Below are 19,396 nucleotides of genomic sequence, written 5' to 3' on the forward strand. Positions count from 1 at the left end.
AACCTGAGAGGGCAATTGAGTTCACCTCCTTCAGCTTGCCCATAAGTAAGAAGGGTCAGATCCAGGAGACTGTCTCCAGAATCAATACTTCCAAATGCAGCCTTCCAAAAACCACCAATAGACACCTAGGAAACAAAAAATATCACTCTTTGCAAATGATATGATGGTAAATTTAAAGAATCCTAAGGAATCAACTAAAAAGCTTACTGAAGCAATGAACAACTGAAGTCAAGTTGAAAGGCTTAGAATAATCCCACATAAATCATTAGCATCTCTATACATTACTAACAAAACCCAGCCGCAAGAGATAGAGAAATCCCACTTAAAGTGGTCACAAACAATATAAAATACTTGGGGGGCGGGGGGGAAGAAGCTGGGGTTGTTCTACCTGCCAAGACAAAACCAGAGAACTCTGAACACAATTACAAAACACTTTTCACACAAAGCCTTATCTAAATAATCAAAGAAATATTAATTACTCATGGATAGACTGAATCAATGTAATAAAACTGACAATTCTACCTAAATTAGTTTACTTATTTTATTCAGTGCCCTACCAAGCTATCAAAAAATTATTTCACAGAGCTAAAAAATAATCTGGAAAAATAAAAGGTCAAGAATTTTAAAATAACGTGAAGGAAGATAACCTAGCAGAACCAGAACCAGGTTTCAAATTATATTACTTACAATATTTACAATAATTAAAATATGTTGGTTATTTGTTGACATGTTGACATGGTTAATTATACTGAGAGTTTTTCTAATACTGAACCAGCCCTGTATTTCTGGTATAAATTCCACCTGGTCATAGTGAAGGATCTTTATAATATATTGCTATAATCTCCTTGCTAATGTTTTATTTAAATTTTTGCATCAGTATTCATTAGGGAACTAGATCTATAATTTTCTTTCTCTGTTTTGTTCTTCCTGGGTTAGATATCAGCACCATATTTGTGTCATAAAAGGAATTTGGTAAGACTTCCTCTTTGCCTATTTTTCCAAATTATTTATATAGTATTGAATTCATTATTCTTTAACTGTTTGGAAGAATTCACTTGTGAATCCATCTGACCCTGGGGATTTTTTCTTGGGTAATTCATTGATGGCTTGTTTAATTTTTTTTTTCTAAAATGAGATTACTTAAGTATTCTATTTCTTCTGTTAATCCAGGCAGTTTATATTTTTTGTAAATATTCATCCATCTCACTTAGATTAAATTTATTGACAAATTACTGAGTAAACTAAGTCCTAATAATTGCTTTAATTTCCTCTTCATTGGTGGGTAAATTCACCCTTTTCTTTTTTGATAATTTGGCCATTTGATTTTCTTCTTTCCCTTTTTAAATCAAATTGACCAATAGTTGATTTGATTGATTTTTTTAAAAACTAGCTTTTAGATTTATCTATTAGTTCAATGATTTTCTTGCCTTCAATTTTATTAATCTCACCTTTAATTTTTCAAGATTTCTAGTTTGGTGTTAAATTAAGGATTAAAAAAATTTTTTTAAACCTTTACCTTCCGTCTTAGAATCAACACAGTGTATTGGTTCCAAGGTAGAAGAGCCTTAAGGGTTAGGCAATGGGGGTCAAGTGACTTGACCAAGGTCACACAGCTAGGAAGTGTCTGAGGCCAGATTTGAGCCTAGAACCTCCTAGACCTAGCTCTCAATCCACTAAGCCACCCAGCTGCCCCTTAATTCAGAATTTTTAATTTGTTCTTTTTCTAACATTTTTTGTTGCTGCATGCCCAATTCATTGATCTATTCTTTCTCCAATTTATTACTGTAAGCATTTAGAGCTATAAATTTCCTCTAAGTGCTTCTTTGACTGTATCCCATAAATTTCAGTATGTTGTCTCATTGTTGTCACTCTCTTAGATGAAATTACTGATTCTTTTTATGATTTGTCCTTTGACCCATTTATTCTTTAGAATTAGATTATTTAGTTTCCCATTAATTTTATTCTCTCTTTCCATGGCCTTTTATTGAATATAACTTTTATTATATTATAATTGTAATAATACATGCATTTAATATTTCTGCTTTTTTTGCATTTGTTTATAAGATTCTTATGCCTTAACCCATAATCAATTTTTGTGTCTTTACATGCTAAGAAATGAGGTATATTCTTTTCTATTCCCATTCAGTTTTTTAACTTCTTTGTTATTTATCTTTTGGTTAGATTTATCTAGTTCTGAGTACGGAAAGTTGAGGTCCCCCACTAGTATAGTTTTACTATTTCCTCCTGAAAGTCATTTAACTTCTTAAAAATGTGGGTGCTAAAGAGATAATAAGGAAAAAAGACTTGTACAAAAATATTCATAGCTGTGCAGTTTGTGGTGGCAAAAATTGGAAAATGAGGGGGTGCTCATCAATTGGGGAATGGCTGAACAAATTGTGGTATCTGATGGGGATGGAATACTATTGTGCTGAAAAGAATGATGAACTGGAGGAATTCCATGTAAACTGGAACGACCTCCAGGAATTGATGCAGAGTGAAAGGAGCAGAACCAGGAGAGAACATTGTATACAGAGGCTAATACACTGTGGCACAATCGATCATAATGGATTTCTCTACTAGCAGTAATGCAATGATCCAGGACAATTCTGAGGGACTTATGAGAAAAAAACACTATCCTCATTCAGAGGAAGAACTGTGGGAACAGAAACACAGAAGAAAAACAACTGCTTGATCACATGGTTCAATGGGGACATGATTGGGGGTGTAGACTCTAAATGATCACTATTGCAAATCGGAATAATATGGAAATAGGTCTTGATCAATGATATATGTAAAACCCAGTGGAATTGCTCGTTGGCTCCATGAGGGGGTAGGGAGGAGTGGAGGGAAAGAACATGGATCATGTAACCTTAGAAACATATTCTAAATAAAATAAATAAATTTCTTAAAAATTGGGGTGCTATACCATGTGGTACAAATATCTTTAGTATCAACCATTGTCTATGGCGCCTTTTGTAAGATATAATTTCCTGCCTTATCTCTTTTAATTAGATCTATTTTTGCTTTAGCTTTGTCTTAGATCATGACTGCTACTCCTGGTTTGTTTTTTGTTTTTTACTTTAACTGAAACATAATAGTTTTTGCAACAGCCCCTTACCTTCACTCTATGTGTGTCTCCTTGCTTAAAATGTGTTTCTTATAGGCAGTACATTGTAGGATCCTGTTTTTTTTTAATCTGTCCAGCTATTTGCTTATATTTTCTGGATGAGTTCATCCCATTTGCTTTTGCAGTTGTGATAATTAACTATGCATTTCTCATTCCACCACCTAGGAACTGGAAGTTTCTGACAGTCCCTTCTCTCAAGGACCTTAAAATCCTGTTGGGGAAACAACATACAAACATATATACAAAACAAGCTTTATACAGTCTTAATGGGAAATAATTAACAGAGGGAAGGCACTGTAATTAAGAGGGGTTCGAGAAGGTTTCCTGTAGAAGGTGGGATGTTGATCAGGACTAAAAGGAAGCCAAAGAGTCAATAGTCAGAGCAGAGGAAGGTGAGATTTCCAGGCATGGGGGACAGCCAGAGAGAATGCCCAGAGTCAAGAGATGATGGGTGTTTATGATGGTGGAACAGACAGGAGGCCAGTATCATAGGGAGATGGGGAGTAAGCTGTAAGAAGTCTGGAAATGTAGGAGGGGGATAGATTATGAAGGACTTTGAATGCCAAACAAAGCATTTTGTAATTGAAAAGGAACCTAGATCTATGCAGGTAATAAAAACCTCTGTAATTACCACATACTTTCCTATACATTGTCCCATTTCTTTTCATCTGTTCAAAGTGTTTATGTCTGCTAATGATAAATAAATAAAAATTATAGTTTTAGAATTCTAGAGTTCTGTGGGGAAGGGGAAATCCCATTATGGCATATTTCTGCTTCTATCTATTTTCATACAAGTACAATATAGCATTGACTTGAAGTAGTACCATTCCATTTCATATCTGAGGTTTACTCTTAACCCAAGGTCAACACTACAATTTTTTTCTTATTTTCTCCTTATTTCCATTTATGTTCTGAGGGGCACATATTCATCCCTTTGTCCACATACATCCCCCCTCCCCCCCAACCCCCCCCCCCCAAAGACCCAACAATCCTTGGAAACTTTACCAATTAAATATCAAATATGGCCATAGGGACTAGAGGTTGGACATGGAGAATGAAGACTGGATTGCAGCTGTTTGATGGGGACCATGGAAAGGAGCAGGATTCTTCTTCTTTGATGCTGAACATTTAAAAGCTTGATAGAAGAGGATGTGCCCCCTGCCAGATTCTTGGAGATAAGAAAGAGAATTTTCCCTTTGAAAAGCTCAGGTTCATTTTGTCTCATGCCTATGTAGAAAGGTCCATTGATGGCAGTTTGGGGCCCAACTCTGTGATCAATTCTGGTATGGCTGATCATTATATAGCTTTGTTTTGAGACCTCTAGAATAAGCAGAAGTCAGAGAAAAATAAAGAACTTTGTGGCAGTGTAATCTTTGACCAAACCAGAAGAGGAAGAATGGAAATGAGAAGATGGGCATGTATATGTGCTTCCTTCTGGAAAGCAGCCTGAGCCTTTAGAGGATGAGTATGGTGGTTTATAGCCTATACCAAGCTTGGAACAATAATTATATTAGCCAGCATTTATATAGCACCTTGAGGTTTGCAAAGCACTTTACATATGCTCATTCATTTGATCTCACAATAAACCTGACAAATAGGTGCTATAATTATCTCCATTTTACAGATGAGGAAACTGAAGCTGGGAGAGGTCAAATGGTTTGCTCATGCTGACATAGCTAGTAAATGTCTAAGGTGGGATTCAAACTCAGGTCTGGCAGACTTTAGGTGCTGCATTCCATTCAATGTGCCACCTACCCACCTTCATAAGGCTTAGAGATCACAGTAGAAAACCATACACTCATGGCTGAGTATAGCAGCTTGGCATTTATACTACCCTGATTGGATGCTTGATACACAAACACCTTTTTTTTTTAAACCCTTACCTTCCATGTTAGAATCAATACTGTGTATTGGTTCCAAGGCAGAACAGTAAGGCCTAGGCAATAGGGTTTAGTGATTTGCCTGGGATCACACAGCTAGGAAGTATCTGAGTCTAGATTTGAACCCAGGACCTCCCATCTCTAGGCCAGGCTGTCAATCCAATGAGCCACCCAGCTTAGCCCCTACAAACAACTTTTAATAGTAATAGCTAACATTTATGCAGTACTTACTGTGTGCCAGGCACCATGTTAAGTGCTTTTACTATTATTATTTCATTTAATCCTCACAAGAACTCTGGGAGGCAGGTGCTATTATTATCCCTGTTTTACAGATGAAGAAATTGAGGCAATTCAGAGGTTAAGTGAATTGCCCAGGCTCCCAATTCTAGTAAGAATTTGAGTCTGAATTTGAACTTGGGTCTTCTTGACTCCAGACCCCACTCTATCCACTGCCCAATTGAGCTACTTAGATTTTGAGAATTCCTCAATGTTTTCCAATTATGTTGCCACCAGTCTGGATTTCTTTTGCATATACCTGTGGAATGGAATACTGTCCTATGAGTTCTGTCATTATGAATAGGTAGAGTGGCTTAATTGATGTAAATCTCCATGTGGGAATAGGTATAGACATTCCACAACTAATTCTACTCTGCTGTTATATTCTCTTCCTGGGCTAATCCTGTTCTCCTCCTTGTTTGATGGCATTCCAGTGAAAAAGAGACAATACGGAATGGAAAAAAGCTTTGGACTTTCCCTTTCTGAGGCTAACATGTGGCTTGTGAAGGAGGAATCTGGAGTCCAGGAATCTGTAAGTTTCTACAGGTTCAGGAGCCCAAGTCACTAGGAGGTCTGGGAGAAGAGCCCAGTCAAGGCTTTGCAGCCAAAAGATCTGACATCAATGTTCTGAGGCATGATGTCTGGCTTTCAGGACCCAGACCAGATGTCATGGAGACGTGGGTCCTTCTGGAAGCGATGCTCCATTTAGAGATGAACTTGGTGATATCAATCCTATGTAGAAACTCCAGTAATCTGAGACTACTCTTCCTAGGTACTGAGGTGCTATGGGGGGAGAACATGCCTTGACAGCTGTTTGGAGGAAAGTATTTTACTTTTAGTCTGGTCATGTCTTCAAAGTAAATATCCCTTTGTAAAACTGTTTTTAATTGGTTATATGGTGCCAATCACTGGAGTTTAAGAATGAAGGAACCATACTGGGATTGAGGACTGGGCTAGTAGCACTAGGGAAAGATACCCCCAGCCCCTCAGGAGTACCCTAGAACCTTGAGAGGAGATGTCTTCAGCCTTCCTCCTTGGAGAATAAGGCCAGAGAGTGTTTGCTGTACTTAGTTAAGTCTAGCTTTGTTCTAAGAGGCAGCATAGTGTATAAGGTCTCAGTCACATCATTGCAGATGCCTTCATCTTTGGGGATTTTCCCCCTTTCCTTTACTATTAAATGTTAATTAGATTTTCCTAGAATCAGAGTATTTTCTGATTAGCAGGAAAAAGTCTATGGGACAGAAATCTTTTTCCAGGCAAAAAGCTTGTACGGCATATTTGAAAAAAAAAAAAGAGAGAGAAAAGCATCTCTCTCAACAGATTTTAGATAAAATACAGAGCACAGATAATTTTCCTTTTACAATGTAATGTTAGACCAAGAAGGTCCTACCACATTGGATGGATCCTTTCTGGATCTATATAGATGATGAAAACATTATGGACAAGAATTGCTCAGGATGAGAAAATGTGCACAAATTCCCATTTGCCATGATGGAGGAAAGTATTTACATCAATGAGCTCATAAATGTAATGTTTCGTGCCATGAAGTAATATTTTAAATATTTTTTAAAATATCAACAATTCAGTTTTCTGAGGGTTAATTATTTAGTCTATTACCAACTAACACACTCTTATTCTTCCTCTTGCTCACAACATTGTGGCCATATCAGCACTAGAAGAGGGTACGAATAGAGCAAAATAATGAATTCAATTAGAAATTCAAACTGTAGTTTGGGGATGGCATGTGTTGTTTGATTTTTTTTTTAAACCCTTACCTTCCGTCTTGGAGTCAATACTGTGTATTGGCTCCAAGGCAGAAGAGTGGTAAGGGTAGGCAATGGGGGTCAAGTGACTTGCCTAGGGTCACACAGCTAGGAAGTGGCTGAGGCCCGATTTGAACCTAGGACCTCCCGTCTCTAGGCCTGGCTCTCAATCCACTGAGCTACCCAGCTGCCCCGTGTTGTTTGATTTTTAAAGGAAGTGGGCAGCTCGGTGGCTTAGTGGTTTGAGAGCTAAACCGAGAGATAGGATGTCCTATGTTCAAATAATAAATAAAAGTATACAGGGGCAGCGAAGTGACTGAGGGGATAATGAGCCAGGTCTGAAGATAGGGGTCCTAAGTTCCAATTGGGTCTCAGACACTTCCTAGCTGTGTGACCCTGGGCAAATCACTTAACCCCCATTGCTCAGCCCTTATTGCTCTTCTGCCTTGGAACCAATACACAATACTGATTCTAAGACAGAAGGTAAGGCTTTAAAAAAAAAAGGAGATAAGAAGATCAAAAATGGGGAGGGAGCTTTGGTAGGAAGTGAATGGAAAACCCAAGGTTTGAGATTATTTGTGGATTTAACTCTTCATGGAAGTATTAAAATGTATAATAATCAAAAAGTGAATACTGTCCCTGAAGTAGATTTAAGTGACCATGGCTTTCCTGTCCAAATCAAGATTCCTTTCTAAGAATAAAATAGAACTGAAATCCCTAAATTAGATTTGGAGAGAATCCTTGTCCCAACATGTACCATCTGACTCTCAGTAAATTATCCACTCTAACTCCTCATGTGTGAAATGGGTCTAACCTTTGTCCTACAAATGAAGGAAGCAGTCTGTAAACACTGAGAGAGCATTGAGTTGTTCTTATTTTAAAGAAAACCCCAAAGAAGCATCAATTCTTGCCCACTTATGTTTTTGTCTACATAACTCTCTCCAGACAATTGCTTCTCAGAAGAAAAAGACCCATTGCAATTCTTTCTATCCCAGAAATGACAATTAAAGGCAATACGAATTTCCTTTTAGAAGGAAATTTGAAGAAAGTGAAGAGAGCTTCTTAGAAAAGTTATCTTTGCTACCAAGATATTGGTGCAACAGATTGTCTGGTAGATAACAGGAAATTCTGCTCACCCAGAATGATGAAATTGTTCCTACTGCCTCATATTAAAAGTTGACTTTACACTCTGTGCCTGTCAGGTGGCAAAGGGTGCTCTTCTGATCGGTTTTATGGGATGTGAAGTCCATTCAAGGACTCTCTGTAGAAACTTTGCTATTGGACACAATGACATGACAACTGCTAAAGAGTTTAGAGTATGAGGGAGGCATCCTTTGACTTTTGATAGAGAGTGTTGGGGGCAAAGATACTACTCCCCACCAACTGTGGGTTCTTCTGCCTTGGAACCAATACCCAGTATTGATTCCAAGAAGGAAGGTAAGGGTTTAAGAAAAAAAGAAACAATATGAGGCTAGATTGGAACTTAGGACCCCTATCTTCAGGCCTGGCTCATTATCCCTTCAGCCACTTAGCTGCCCCTGTCTACTTTTTTCATGCTTTTCCTACATCACTGTTATCTCTTTTCCCAATTTTTCTTCTGCCTCTCTTATTTGATTTTTAAAATTCTTTTTGAGCTCCTTCAACAATTCTTTTTGGACTTGAAACAAACTCATACTTGTCTTGGAGATTTTGAATGCAGTAACATTGACTTCATTATCTTCTTCTGAATTTGTGTTTTGGTCTTCCCTATGAACAACATAACTTTCTAGATTGAGTTTCTTTGTTGTTTTTGTTCATTCATTTTCTAGCCTTTTTACTTGTCTTTAAACTTTAAAAAACTGTTGCAGGTGGACTCTGTTCCTGTGGAGAAGGGGGCACTATCCCAAGCTTCAGAGTCTTTGCACAGCTACTTTCAGAGCTACCTCTGACGTTTTCAGTTCTTCCACAGTAATATGATCTAAGAAGTAGGTTTAAAGATCTCCCAACAGGTGCTCTGATCTTTGAGCAACCACAAGCACTCCTTTCCACCCTAGAACTGTGACCAGGGTCTACTGTTCCCCTGTGGCCCTGATGGGTGGTATATACAAGTGTTCCTCCTTACTTGGGGAACTGGGACCTGGAATTGGGACTTGGATCTGTATATGGGTAATGCAACTAAGTCCTGCACCCAGAGCCAGCAAAGGGACCCTGGTAATCTCCTTCTGTCCAGTTGTTGGTTCCTACTGCTATCTGTGGCTGAGAAGATTCAGCACACTCTTACCCACCCCCCCCCTCCAGGACCTGCTCAGGCCGGTGGAAGTGGTGCCTGCCTTAGCACACTCCATTCCTAGTCCCATATGATAGATCTTTTGTGCCAATATTTTAAGCTACCTTGAGCTGAAAATTTGTGTTATTCTGTCCTTTTGTGGGTTCTGCCACTCAGAATTTGTTTGAGGAGTTGTATTCAAGTTATTTGGAGTATAATTTGATAGAGATCAGATAGGTCTGTGTACCTCCTCCTCTGCCATCTTGGTTCTATCCCTCAAGAATCTTACACTCTAACAAAAGAAATAATATGTGAACAGTTACATGCAAGATGCATACACAGTAGATGGATGGTACCTTTAGAGGTCTTCTCAGCACTACAAGTGAAGGGTATGGGAAAGGTCTCCTGCAGAAGGTGGCACTTGAGTTAAGTCTTGAAGGGAGTCAATGGTTCCATATTTCTTTTCCCATGTATGAGAGAGGGTTGTCCTGGACAGAACACTGAACTTATAACAAGAACATTTGGACTCCAATCATAGCTCTACCACTAATGAGTTCTGTGGATTTGGGTAAATCACATTTTTTCTTGGCCACAGTTTTCTCACAAACATAATGAAGTAGATATGGTAGATGACATCAGGTCAGGAGGCAGTTATGTAGCTCAGTGGTAAGAGAGGCAGACCTGGATATGGGAGGTCCTGGGTTCAAATCTGACACTTTCTAGCTTTATGACCCTGGGAAAGTCAATTAATCCCAATTGTCTAGCCCTTACCACTCTTCTGCCTTAGAACCAATACTTTATATTGACACTAAGACAGAAGGTAGGGATTAATTTTTTTTTATAAAAACTCTTACTTTCTGTCTTAGAGTCAATACTATAAAATTGGCTAATATAATAGCAAAGGAAAGTAATGTATGCTGAAGGGGATGTGGCAAAGTTGGGACATTAATTCATTGCTGGTGGAGTTGTGAATTGATCCAACCATTCTGGAGGGCAATTTGGAATTATGCCCAAAGGGCGACAAAAGAATGTCTACCCTTTGATCCAGCCATAGCACTGCTGGGTTTGTACCCCAAAGAGATAATAAGGAAAAAGACTTGTACAAGAATATTCATAGCTGCGCTCTTTGTGGTGGCAAAAAATTGGAAAATGAGGGGATGCCCTTCAATTGGGGAATGGCTGAACAAACTGTGGTTTCTATTGGTGATGGAATACTATTGTGCTAAAAGGAATAATAAACTAGAAGAATTCCATGGGAACTGGAATGACCTCAAGGAATTGGTGGTGCCTGAAATTTCCAGTAGGAGAGTCAAAGTCACAGGATCTCATATTTGGAAGAATAATCAGTTCATCTAGTCTGCCAAATACCTAAAGATATAAGAAAGTCAGCTACAATATTTCTGAAAAGTTAGTCATACTACCTGTCCTCAAAGGCTCCCATTGATGGGGAATTTTCTGCCTCCCAACGTAACCCATTTTACTTCTGGGCAGCTCAAAATAGAAGTATTTCTTTACACTGACCCAACACTCTGGCTCCTGGCAATTTATAATTATTCTTCCAAGTTCTACCCAAATAAAATAACTCCATTTCCTTTACATAAAATGCAAATGTGCCATTTATCCATTTATTCAATCATTACTTTATTTTCCCCCGTTTCTTGAGTGATGGAGTAAGGGGTAGGAATAATGTAAGAGGAGGGGTGAGCTCAGAGGAGTGAAGTTTGAAGGAGTAGAGTGTAATTATTTTAAAGTTTTATCTAGGACATGGACAGAGCCCATCTATCTCAAGGGACTTCTCTGATAGGGAACCTTTGCTTTTGTTCACTTGTTTCTGGTGTGTCTGACTATTCATGGCCCCCTCTGGGGTTATCTTTCTTTCTTTTTTAAAACTCTTACCTTCTGTCTTAAAAATCAATAATAAGTATTGACTTTAAGGCAGAAGAATGGTAAGGGCTAGGCAATTGGGATTAAGTGACTTGTTCCAGGTTATACAGCTATGAAGTGTTGGAGGTCACATTTGAATCCAGGAGCTCATCTCCAGGCCTAGTGATCTCTATTCACTGAGACACCTAGCCGCCACTTCATTTGGGGTTTTCTTGCCCAAGATACTAGAATGGTTTGCCATTTCTTTCATCAGCTCATTTTGATAGATGAGGAAACTGAGGGAAACAGGGTTAAGTGACTCATCCAAGGTCATATAGCTAGTAAGCATTTGAGGTGGGATTTTGAAATTGGGTCTTCTTGACTCCAGACTGGACACTATTCACTGCATCACCTAGCTGCCTCATCAGAGGTCCTGATCCTTGCTAATTCTTTTGCCCATTTCTGCCCACTCTTCCCCATAGAACCACCTCAGACTCCCAATAGAGACATTATATTTTCTGGAAACCCACCCTGCTTCAAAATATGACCACAAAACAACCAGAACATATCACTAAGCCTTTTATTTTCTCATGTCCCCATTAATCCCCATTAACCACCCCCCCCAATCACCTATATTCACAATCCAGCAGGTATTCTCCTTAATGGTAAATGGAGGAATTCTCAGCTCAGTGATCTATACTCCAATCGGCATCTACTTATATACAAGCTTTATATATACATCTTTATATATTTTTATACATATGCATCATGGATGTGACAGTCTGCAAACATTAAAGCATCAAGAAAAGGCAAGTTATTATTCTTATTCCCCAAAACAAACTTTCCCCATTTGAATTGTGGTTGATAAGCTGGAGCTCAAGCTTCAGATTTATTTCTGCATTCTCTGGATTCACTTCCTTTACTGGCCTCCACTATTCCCTCCTCCTATGTCCCATTTTGCCATTTTCTTTTTTTGATGATCTATTTATTTGCTTGTTATATTAAAATTCTCATTTAACTCCCTCCCTCCCTCTCCTCCCCACATTAGAGAAGGCATCATTTGACAAAAAGATATCATATATATATATATATATATGTATGTATACACACACACACACACACACATATATATATATAAACTATGTCCTACTTTCTATTTGCCATTTTTTTTTCTCTGAAGGTGGACATTCACAAGTCATTCTTCAAATAGCATTTCTATTGTTGCCTAAGAAATTGTTTGGATGATTTCCTTACAGCTACCTGTGTTGTTATTTTTCTTAATGTCCAGAACAGTCTTTTACGGGCCATGGTCTCTCCATTTCTTGCTGTTCAATCAGGATTAATTTGGGTTGACAACAAAATAGGGCCAATTAGACCTAGATTCTTCTCTGATCCTCTTCTTTAGGAAGCCTTTCCACCGGGTCCCACTCATCCAACTGCTAATGCTATTTCCCTATGATGGCCTTCCATCTCTTTTGAATACGTTTATTTAGTTATTTATATGTTTGTCTCATTGGACCATTAGCTCCTTGAGAATGGGGGCTATTTCTTTTTTTTGCCTTTCTTTATATTCTCAGACCTTAGCACTTCTGCTCATCATTTCTTACAGTGCAGTAGTATTCCACCACAGTCATAAGCCATAATTTGGTTAGCCATCCCTCAACTAATAGATATCCCTTCAATTTCCAGTTCCTTGCCATTCCCTTCAACCTTCTTTATTCCTGTACTTGGATTCTAAATCCTCTTCCTTCCATGCCCTTCCACGGGGACTAGACATTCTGTTTGAAGTTACCCAGAATAGCCATAGGTTCAGACAAGGGTAATTTTCTAAATGCCAGACCCCTAACCTGATTTGTAGGCATTAGCTCTGCTTTGCCCTTGGGCTTGGTGCTACCCCAGAAGAATAGGAGAAAGCAATGAGATAGCCATTTGTAAAGGGACCAGCTAGCTATAAAATTGACTAGCCCATCTTTCTAGGCTTGTAGATACACCATATTTTCCTGGTGCTGTATCACCTGGCTTGTAGATCTTTCAAATTGGGTCTGAACAGTGGAAAAAGAAAGTTGAACCCCCTTTCCGTTAATAAATCATCCAAATGCAGCATCAGAGAAGTATTTTCCTTGATGGTCCTGTTGTGATTCCCAGTCCAATGATCAATTTGTCCTACATGAGACCTAGCTTCAACATAAGCTACATTAGCAAAATATAAAATCTGTTTAATTTTGGTCCACTCCCACTTCACCCCCCAGGGATGAAAGCTCCAGTAATCCTGTCTAGTATGATTCCCTATCTCCTTTTCTGATGAAAGGGAAGCTGCTGTGATTACTTTTCCCTGGAAGAGGCTTTTCAGAAGAATGAAGCATCCTCATAAAGGAAGGCCCTGGGGGAGCGGGGTGAAGAGGTCAGGCTCCACTGGGAAGGCCAGATCTGGCGGCAGAGCGCCTTTAGATGTCGGCGGAACTTGATTCCCACAAACACGTAGAGCACCGGGTTGAAGCAGCAATGGGAGAAAGCGAACTCCCGGCAGATATGTTCCCAATAGTTTAGCTTCTTAATGACTTCACAGTTCTGTATGTACCCAAGTTTCACGAGAGTCTGTAGGAACAGGACCATGTTGTAGGGGGCCCAGCTGAGAAAGTAAGCCACCACAATGGTGAAGATCAGTCTGACAGTCCGGTGCCGCCTCCTGGTGTGGGATTGAAACAAAGTCCTAAGGATCTGGACATAGCAGAACAGAGTAACTACCAGGGAGAAGATGAAGAAGAGATTGTGTAGGTAAGTGGACAGCAGAAACCACTTTGGCTCAGAGAAGTCACAGGACTTATCTGTGAGAACAGTGTGGAAAATGGTATCGGGAACAGACACCATAATGCTGGCCATCCAGATGCCCAAGATGATCCCGACTCTGCTCCAACAGGAGTGACCACCTAGATTTGACAGAGGATGCACCACAGATATGTACCGGTGGGTGGTCATCACCATCAGGAAAATAATGCTGCTGTAAAGGCTGATAGAGAAAAGCATGTTGAGTAGCTTACAGAAGAACTCCCCAAAGATCCAGTCATAATAGTGCACCACAACCCAGAAAGGCAACAGACAAGAGAAGACCAGGTCAGAGAGGCAGAGGTTAAGAATAAAGACGTTGGTGAGGGATTCCAGGCTTTCATACTTCACCAAGACCCAGAGGACTAGGCTGTTCCCAACAAGGCTTAGGAAGAACACCAAGGAGTAAAAGACTGTGTGGGATAGGGTCATTGATTCAAAGTTCTCATGGTTCTCACATAGGATGCCTTCGGTGTCATAATCGGTAAAAGGTGTGGAGGAGAGTTGGTCATCTGAGTACCCCACGGAAGTCATCTGGATGGAAAGTAGAAATGTTAATGGCAGAGACAATCATAGAATCCTAGAAATTTGGAGTCAGTCAGTGCTGTGTCTTAGGGTAAACAAGGCTAGCCTGGAAAAGATACAAGAATGCCTTCCCTCTCTTCTTAACAAGAATCACAGGGGTATGATATGATATAGAGGAGAGGAGGTGGGACATAGCATATATTATCTGACTTCATCGATAAGCTGGTTAGTTTTGCTCAACTGTTTCTTTTCCCTTCTCATTTTTGTTTATCATAAGGGATAGATCTCTGGAGAGGGAAGAGGGGAAGTATATTTTAGGAAATGAAGGTCATGTCAAAACAGAAGCTATTCATAAAAGTTTAGAAAAAAGAAATTTAGTTAACAAGGATCTTATAGGTCGGCTGATCTAATCTATGATCTATTTAGGGATTTCCTTCCATCCTGGATCACAACCATCTGTGCCTCATTGGAGAGATTTTGTAACATTATTTCTGCCAAAAAAATCATTGCCTTACAACCAACCTAGTAGTGAGCTTCTCAAAACTTAAGCTATCCTACTTTGTGCCATTAGATATACAGCCTATCTTTGGGTCTGTACCTGAAACCTCTACAGCTAGGACTTTCATTCCACTGGCATAGCCTCCAAGAATCCAGTTACCACCATGCCAAGATGAGACATCCAAGGAGAAATGCCCGCAAAGGGGAGAGATCCTTTCTCCTAGCATCCCTGACAGTTGTTATCCAGCCTTTGCCAGAAGAGGAGCTCATGATCTTTCAGAGGGCTTCCCGGGTACATAGATGATAAACACAAAGAGGAAACATCTCTAGCATAAACTCAATAGTACCAATAGAGCTTCAAGAGAATTCAATTAGATGCTAATCCTTGCTGGACCACAATTACAGAAAATTTGGGCTCTTTGACTTGGATGCAGAAACATAATTCCATAGAGTTCAAAATGCAGTGTGATAACTATCCAAGCATTGCAAGTAGCCCTTCATCCAATTAATTACGTTCCTTCTAAAAGCAAAGGAATGGATACAGAACACCTACTTCTCAAACTCTAAATGAATTCCTCCACATCCCACAATCGAAGGAAAAACCATTGTCTGTGACAAAATAAAACAAGAAACAGAGTATATGGGGAGCAGCTTACCTTCTCCTTCCTTGCTAGTAATGAGAGTGCTTTCACTACCTCCTCTAAAATTTTTCCTTATTATAGCAATAATAAGAGGTGTGTGTATGTACACGCACATGCGCACATGTGTGTTTGTATAAGATTCCACAGGGGGTGCAACTAGATGGCTAAGGGCAAGTCACTTCACCCCCATTGCCTACCCCTTACCACTTTTCTACCTTGGAACCAATACACAGTATTGATTCTAAAATAGAAGGTAAGGATTAAAAAAAATACAAACATTCCACTGGGAAGGAGATTGCCAGCTTCCTACCAAAATTGATTCCCTGTACTTAAGCTGGAGAAAGCCTTGATGGCCTAACTCCTCTGCTGTCATGATGAGACAGCTTCATACAGGTGGGAGGGAAAGAAATCAATGGATTTAGAGCTAGAAGACCTGGGTTCAAATCTCAGATCTCCCACCTGTGAGCATGATGCTACCTCCCACTGTTACCATGGCAGAAGGGGTCTATGGTCCCATCCTAGCCCATATACCGAAAGAGTCAGGACAAGGATTCTCAATTATATGGAATTGCTAGTGTACTTTCTATTCCACTATAAGAACTATGGACCTTTAATGGGGAAGATCAGTCTCACGTTACTCCACCTCACACACTCCATGTTCCATCCAAAGGGACTGACTTGCTGCTTCCACCACAGTATATTTCTCCTGACTGGGATACAAGTTATGGCTCTGTGACCCTGAGCAATACCTAGGTGATTATAAGTCGCAGAGAAGGTGAGCTATGATGGTAGAACGAATTTCCTCATGAGCAGAACCTTACCTTAATGAAATACCAGGTCCTCTCCCCCAAATCCAAATATATAACATCATCATATATATCATATCTCTATATTTTGTATACAATTATCTGTGTATACATCCCCGCTCCCACCACCACCACCACCACTAGAATGTAAGCTCTTTGAGACCAGGGATCCTATTTTATTTGTCTCATTAGCACCTAGCACAGTGGACTTACTAGGTTCTCAAAGAATATCTCCTAGGGGTAGAAGTGGGTTCTTTTGTTTTTAGAGAACTAGAGGAGGTTGGGTAGGATCCTGCTCTTTCCTCTGCATACAGTTGATGTGTCTGCCTGGGCTCTTGTGCCATTGATCGTGGCAGTGGGATCTACTCAGTTTGATAAGACTCTAGTCCTGGCTCTGTGGTCTATGCACACAAGTGTGCTAGAGCCAGTTCTAACCAGCCTACCTAGAATGATTATTAAATTTTCTGTGTAAGCATTGACACCTCAAGAATGAGCAGCAACCATTTCTCAAATATACAGAAAAGTAAGTCAACTTTATAAAAAACTCAAGTCATTCTCCAGATGACAAATGGTCAGAGGATATGAACAGGCAGTTTTCAGATGAAGAAATAAAAAGCCATTTATAGTCATAAGAAAAAAAATGTTCTAAATCTCTCCTGATTGCAGAAATGCAAATTAAAACAACTCTGAGGTACCACTTCATGCCTATCACATTTGCCAATATGACAGAAAAGGAAAATGATAAATGTTGATGGACATGTGGGAAAATTAGGACACTAATGCACTGTTGGTGGAATTGTTGTCCAACCCAGTCGTTCTGGAGGGCAACTGAGAACTCTGTCTAAAGGACTTTGAAATTGTGCATATCCTTTGACTCAGCAATACTGCTACTAGTTCCCTATCTCAAAGACATTAAACGAAAGGGGAAAGGACCTATTTGTACAAAAGTACTTATGGCAGCTCTTTTTGTGGTAGCAAAGAACTGGAAATTGAGGGCATGTCCATCAATTGGGGAATGGCTGAACAAGCTGTGGCATATAACTGTGATGGAATACTTTTGTGCTACAAGAAATGATGAGCAGAATGAACTTGGAAAGACCTACATGAACAGCTACAAGGTGAAGGGAGAAGTGAGAAGAATATTGTACACAACAATATATTTTTTTAAAAACCCTTACCTTATGTCTTATAATCAATACTGTGTATTGGTTCTAAGACAGAAGAATGGTAAGGGTTAGGCAATGGGGGTTAAGTGACTTGCCCAGGGTCACACATCTGGGAAGTGTCTGAGACTAGATTTGAACCTAGGACCTCCCATCTCTAGGCATAGCTCTCAATCCACTGAGCTACCCTGCTGCCCCCACAACAATATTTTTTGATGAACAAAAGTAAATGATTTAGTTATTCTTAGCAATGCAATGATCCAAGACAATCCCAGAGACTCATGATGAAAAATGCCTTCTGCCTCTAGAGAAAAAACTGGCAGAGTCTGAATGCAGATTGAAGCATTCTATATTTCACTTTTCTTTCTTCTTGTTCTTATCCTTCTCTCTTCCACAAAATGACTAATATGGAAAAATGGGTGGAAGGAAGGAATGAAAGAAGGAAGGAAGGAAGGAAGGAAGGAAGGAAGGAAAGAAGGAAGGAAAGAAGGGGTGGAGGGAGGAAGGAAGGAATGAAGGGATGGAGGGAGGGAGGGAGGGAGGAAGTGCAAAGAAGGGAGAGAATTTTAAAATCAAAATTCTCCAAAAGGAATGTTACACATTGTTTTAAATTCAATTGGGGAAAAATAAAATATCATTTTAAAAAGAATGAACAGCAAACAAAGTCTTGATTTATTGACTGTCTAGCCTTAAGTATGTGCTATATTGAAGACTGATTTAAACAAGTGTGTTCATCATACCTTTTGGGGGAGGGGTTGTTAAATGTTTACTAGCACTTTTTCATCTGTGGGTATCTAAGGTCAGAGGAAAAGGTGTCAAAGATTGGCTGGTCAGATCACAATGAGTTTGAGGCATTGATAGAATCTGGCTTCATATCTTTATGACTGAACCTGAGAATAACTGTATCTGTATCTGTATCTGAGACTGTATCTGAGAATAACAGTGGTCATGGGCCTTGGATTTCCTGTGACAGTCCTCCTATCACCTACTCTGACATTATATAAAGAAGCATCATGATGTGGCATTTAATTAACATAGGTACCTTCTCAACTGACTCAGAACACAATCCTAGAATCACTTTGATGTTCTTAGAGAATTTCTGTGACTGGAAAATTCATCACTTAGAATCTAACCTGAAGATGAAGAGTATATGCATAGTAAGCCCACACCTCAGATTTATAGGCATCCACTGAGTTTATACTCACAGCTTTTCCAGTCTGACAGTACTTCATTATATTAAGCACCTTCTGTGTGTCAGAAATTGCACTAAGTGCTAGAGATATAAAACAGAAACAAAAGTAAAATAATACCTTAAGTCCTTAGAAGCTTACATTCTACTGGGAGAAATAACATCTTTAGCTGAGTAAATACAGATGAAAGATAAAGTAAAAAAAAGATAAAGTAAAAAAAAGTGGTAGGTGAGAGGGTAAAGGATGCCTAAGAAGGTATTCTAATTTGAGAGCTAGAAGGAGGTCTCTCGGAAAAGGGATGAGAGACAACAGTCTGAGAAAAGTCAGGGAAATATCAGAGGAAATGTTGTGTCCAGGAACAGTAAGTCAGTCAGTTTATCTGGAATGTAGAGTTGGTGAAGGGGTGTAATGTATAATAATTCTGGAGTCAGAAGGTGGAAGGTTCCTCCTTCCAAATTTGGTCCCCTGCTCACATACCCTTCAAGAATATAAGGTCATTCGAACAGGATGATTTCAGAAAAACCTGTAGAGACTTGTATGAACTGATGCAGAGTGAAGTGAGCAGAACCAGGAGAACAATGTACACAGCAATGGCA

General features: G+C 39.4%; 1 protein-coding gene across 1 annotated transcript; it reads right to left on the bottom strand.

Moving 5' to 3' along the window:
* Positions 1 to 12,279: 12,279 nt before the first annotated feature.
* On the bottom strand, positions 12,280 to 14,575 carry XCR1 (X-C motif chemokine receptor 1). Its single transcript, XM_001379540.3, has one exon. It carries the CDS (start codon positions 14,509 to 14,511, stop codon positions 13,501 to 13,503), a length of 1,011 nt encoding a protein of 336 aa, XP_001379577.1. The 5' UTR covers positions 14,512 to 14,575; the 3' UTR covers positions 12,280 to 13,500.
* Positions 14,576 to 19,396: the final 4,821 nt, after the last annotated feature.

The sequence above is a fragment of the Monodelphis domestica genome, chromosome 5 (assembly GCF_027887165.1).
Source record: "Monodelphis domestica isolate mMonDom1 chromosome 5, mMonDom1.pri, whole genome shotgun sequence".
Classification (NCBI taxonomy): Eukaryota; Metazoa; Chordata; class Mammalia; order Didelphimorphia; family Didelphidae; genus Monodelphis; species Monodelphis domestica.

What these genes read in the sequence shown, in the direction of transcription:
- XCR1 (XM_001379540.3), bottom strand. Translation starts at nt 14,511, where the DNA reads ATGACTTCCGTGGGGTACTCAGATGACCAACTCTCCTCCACACCTTTT.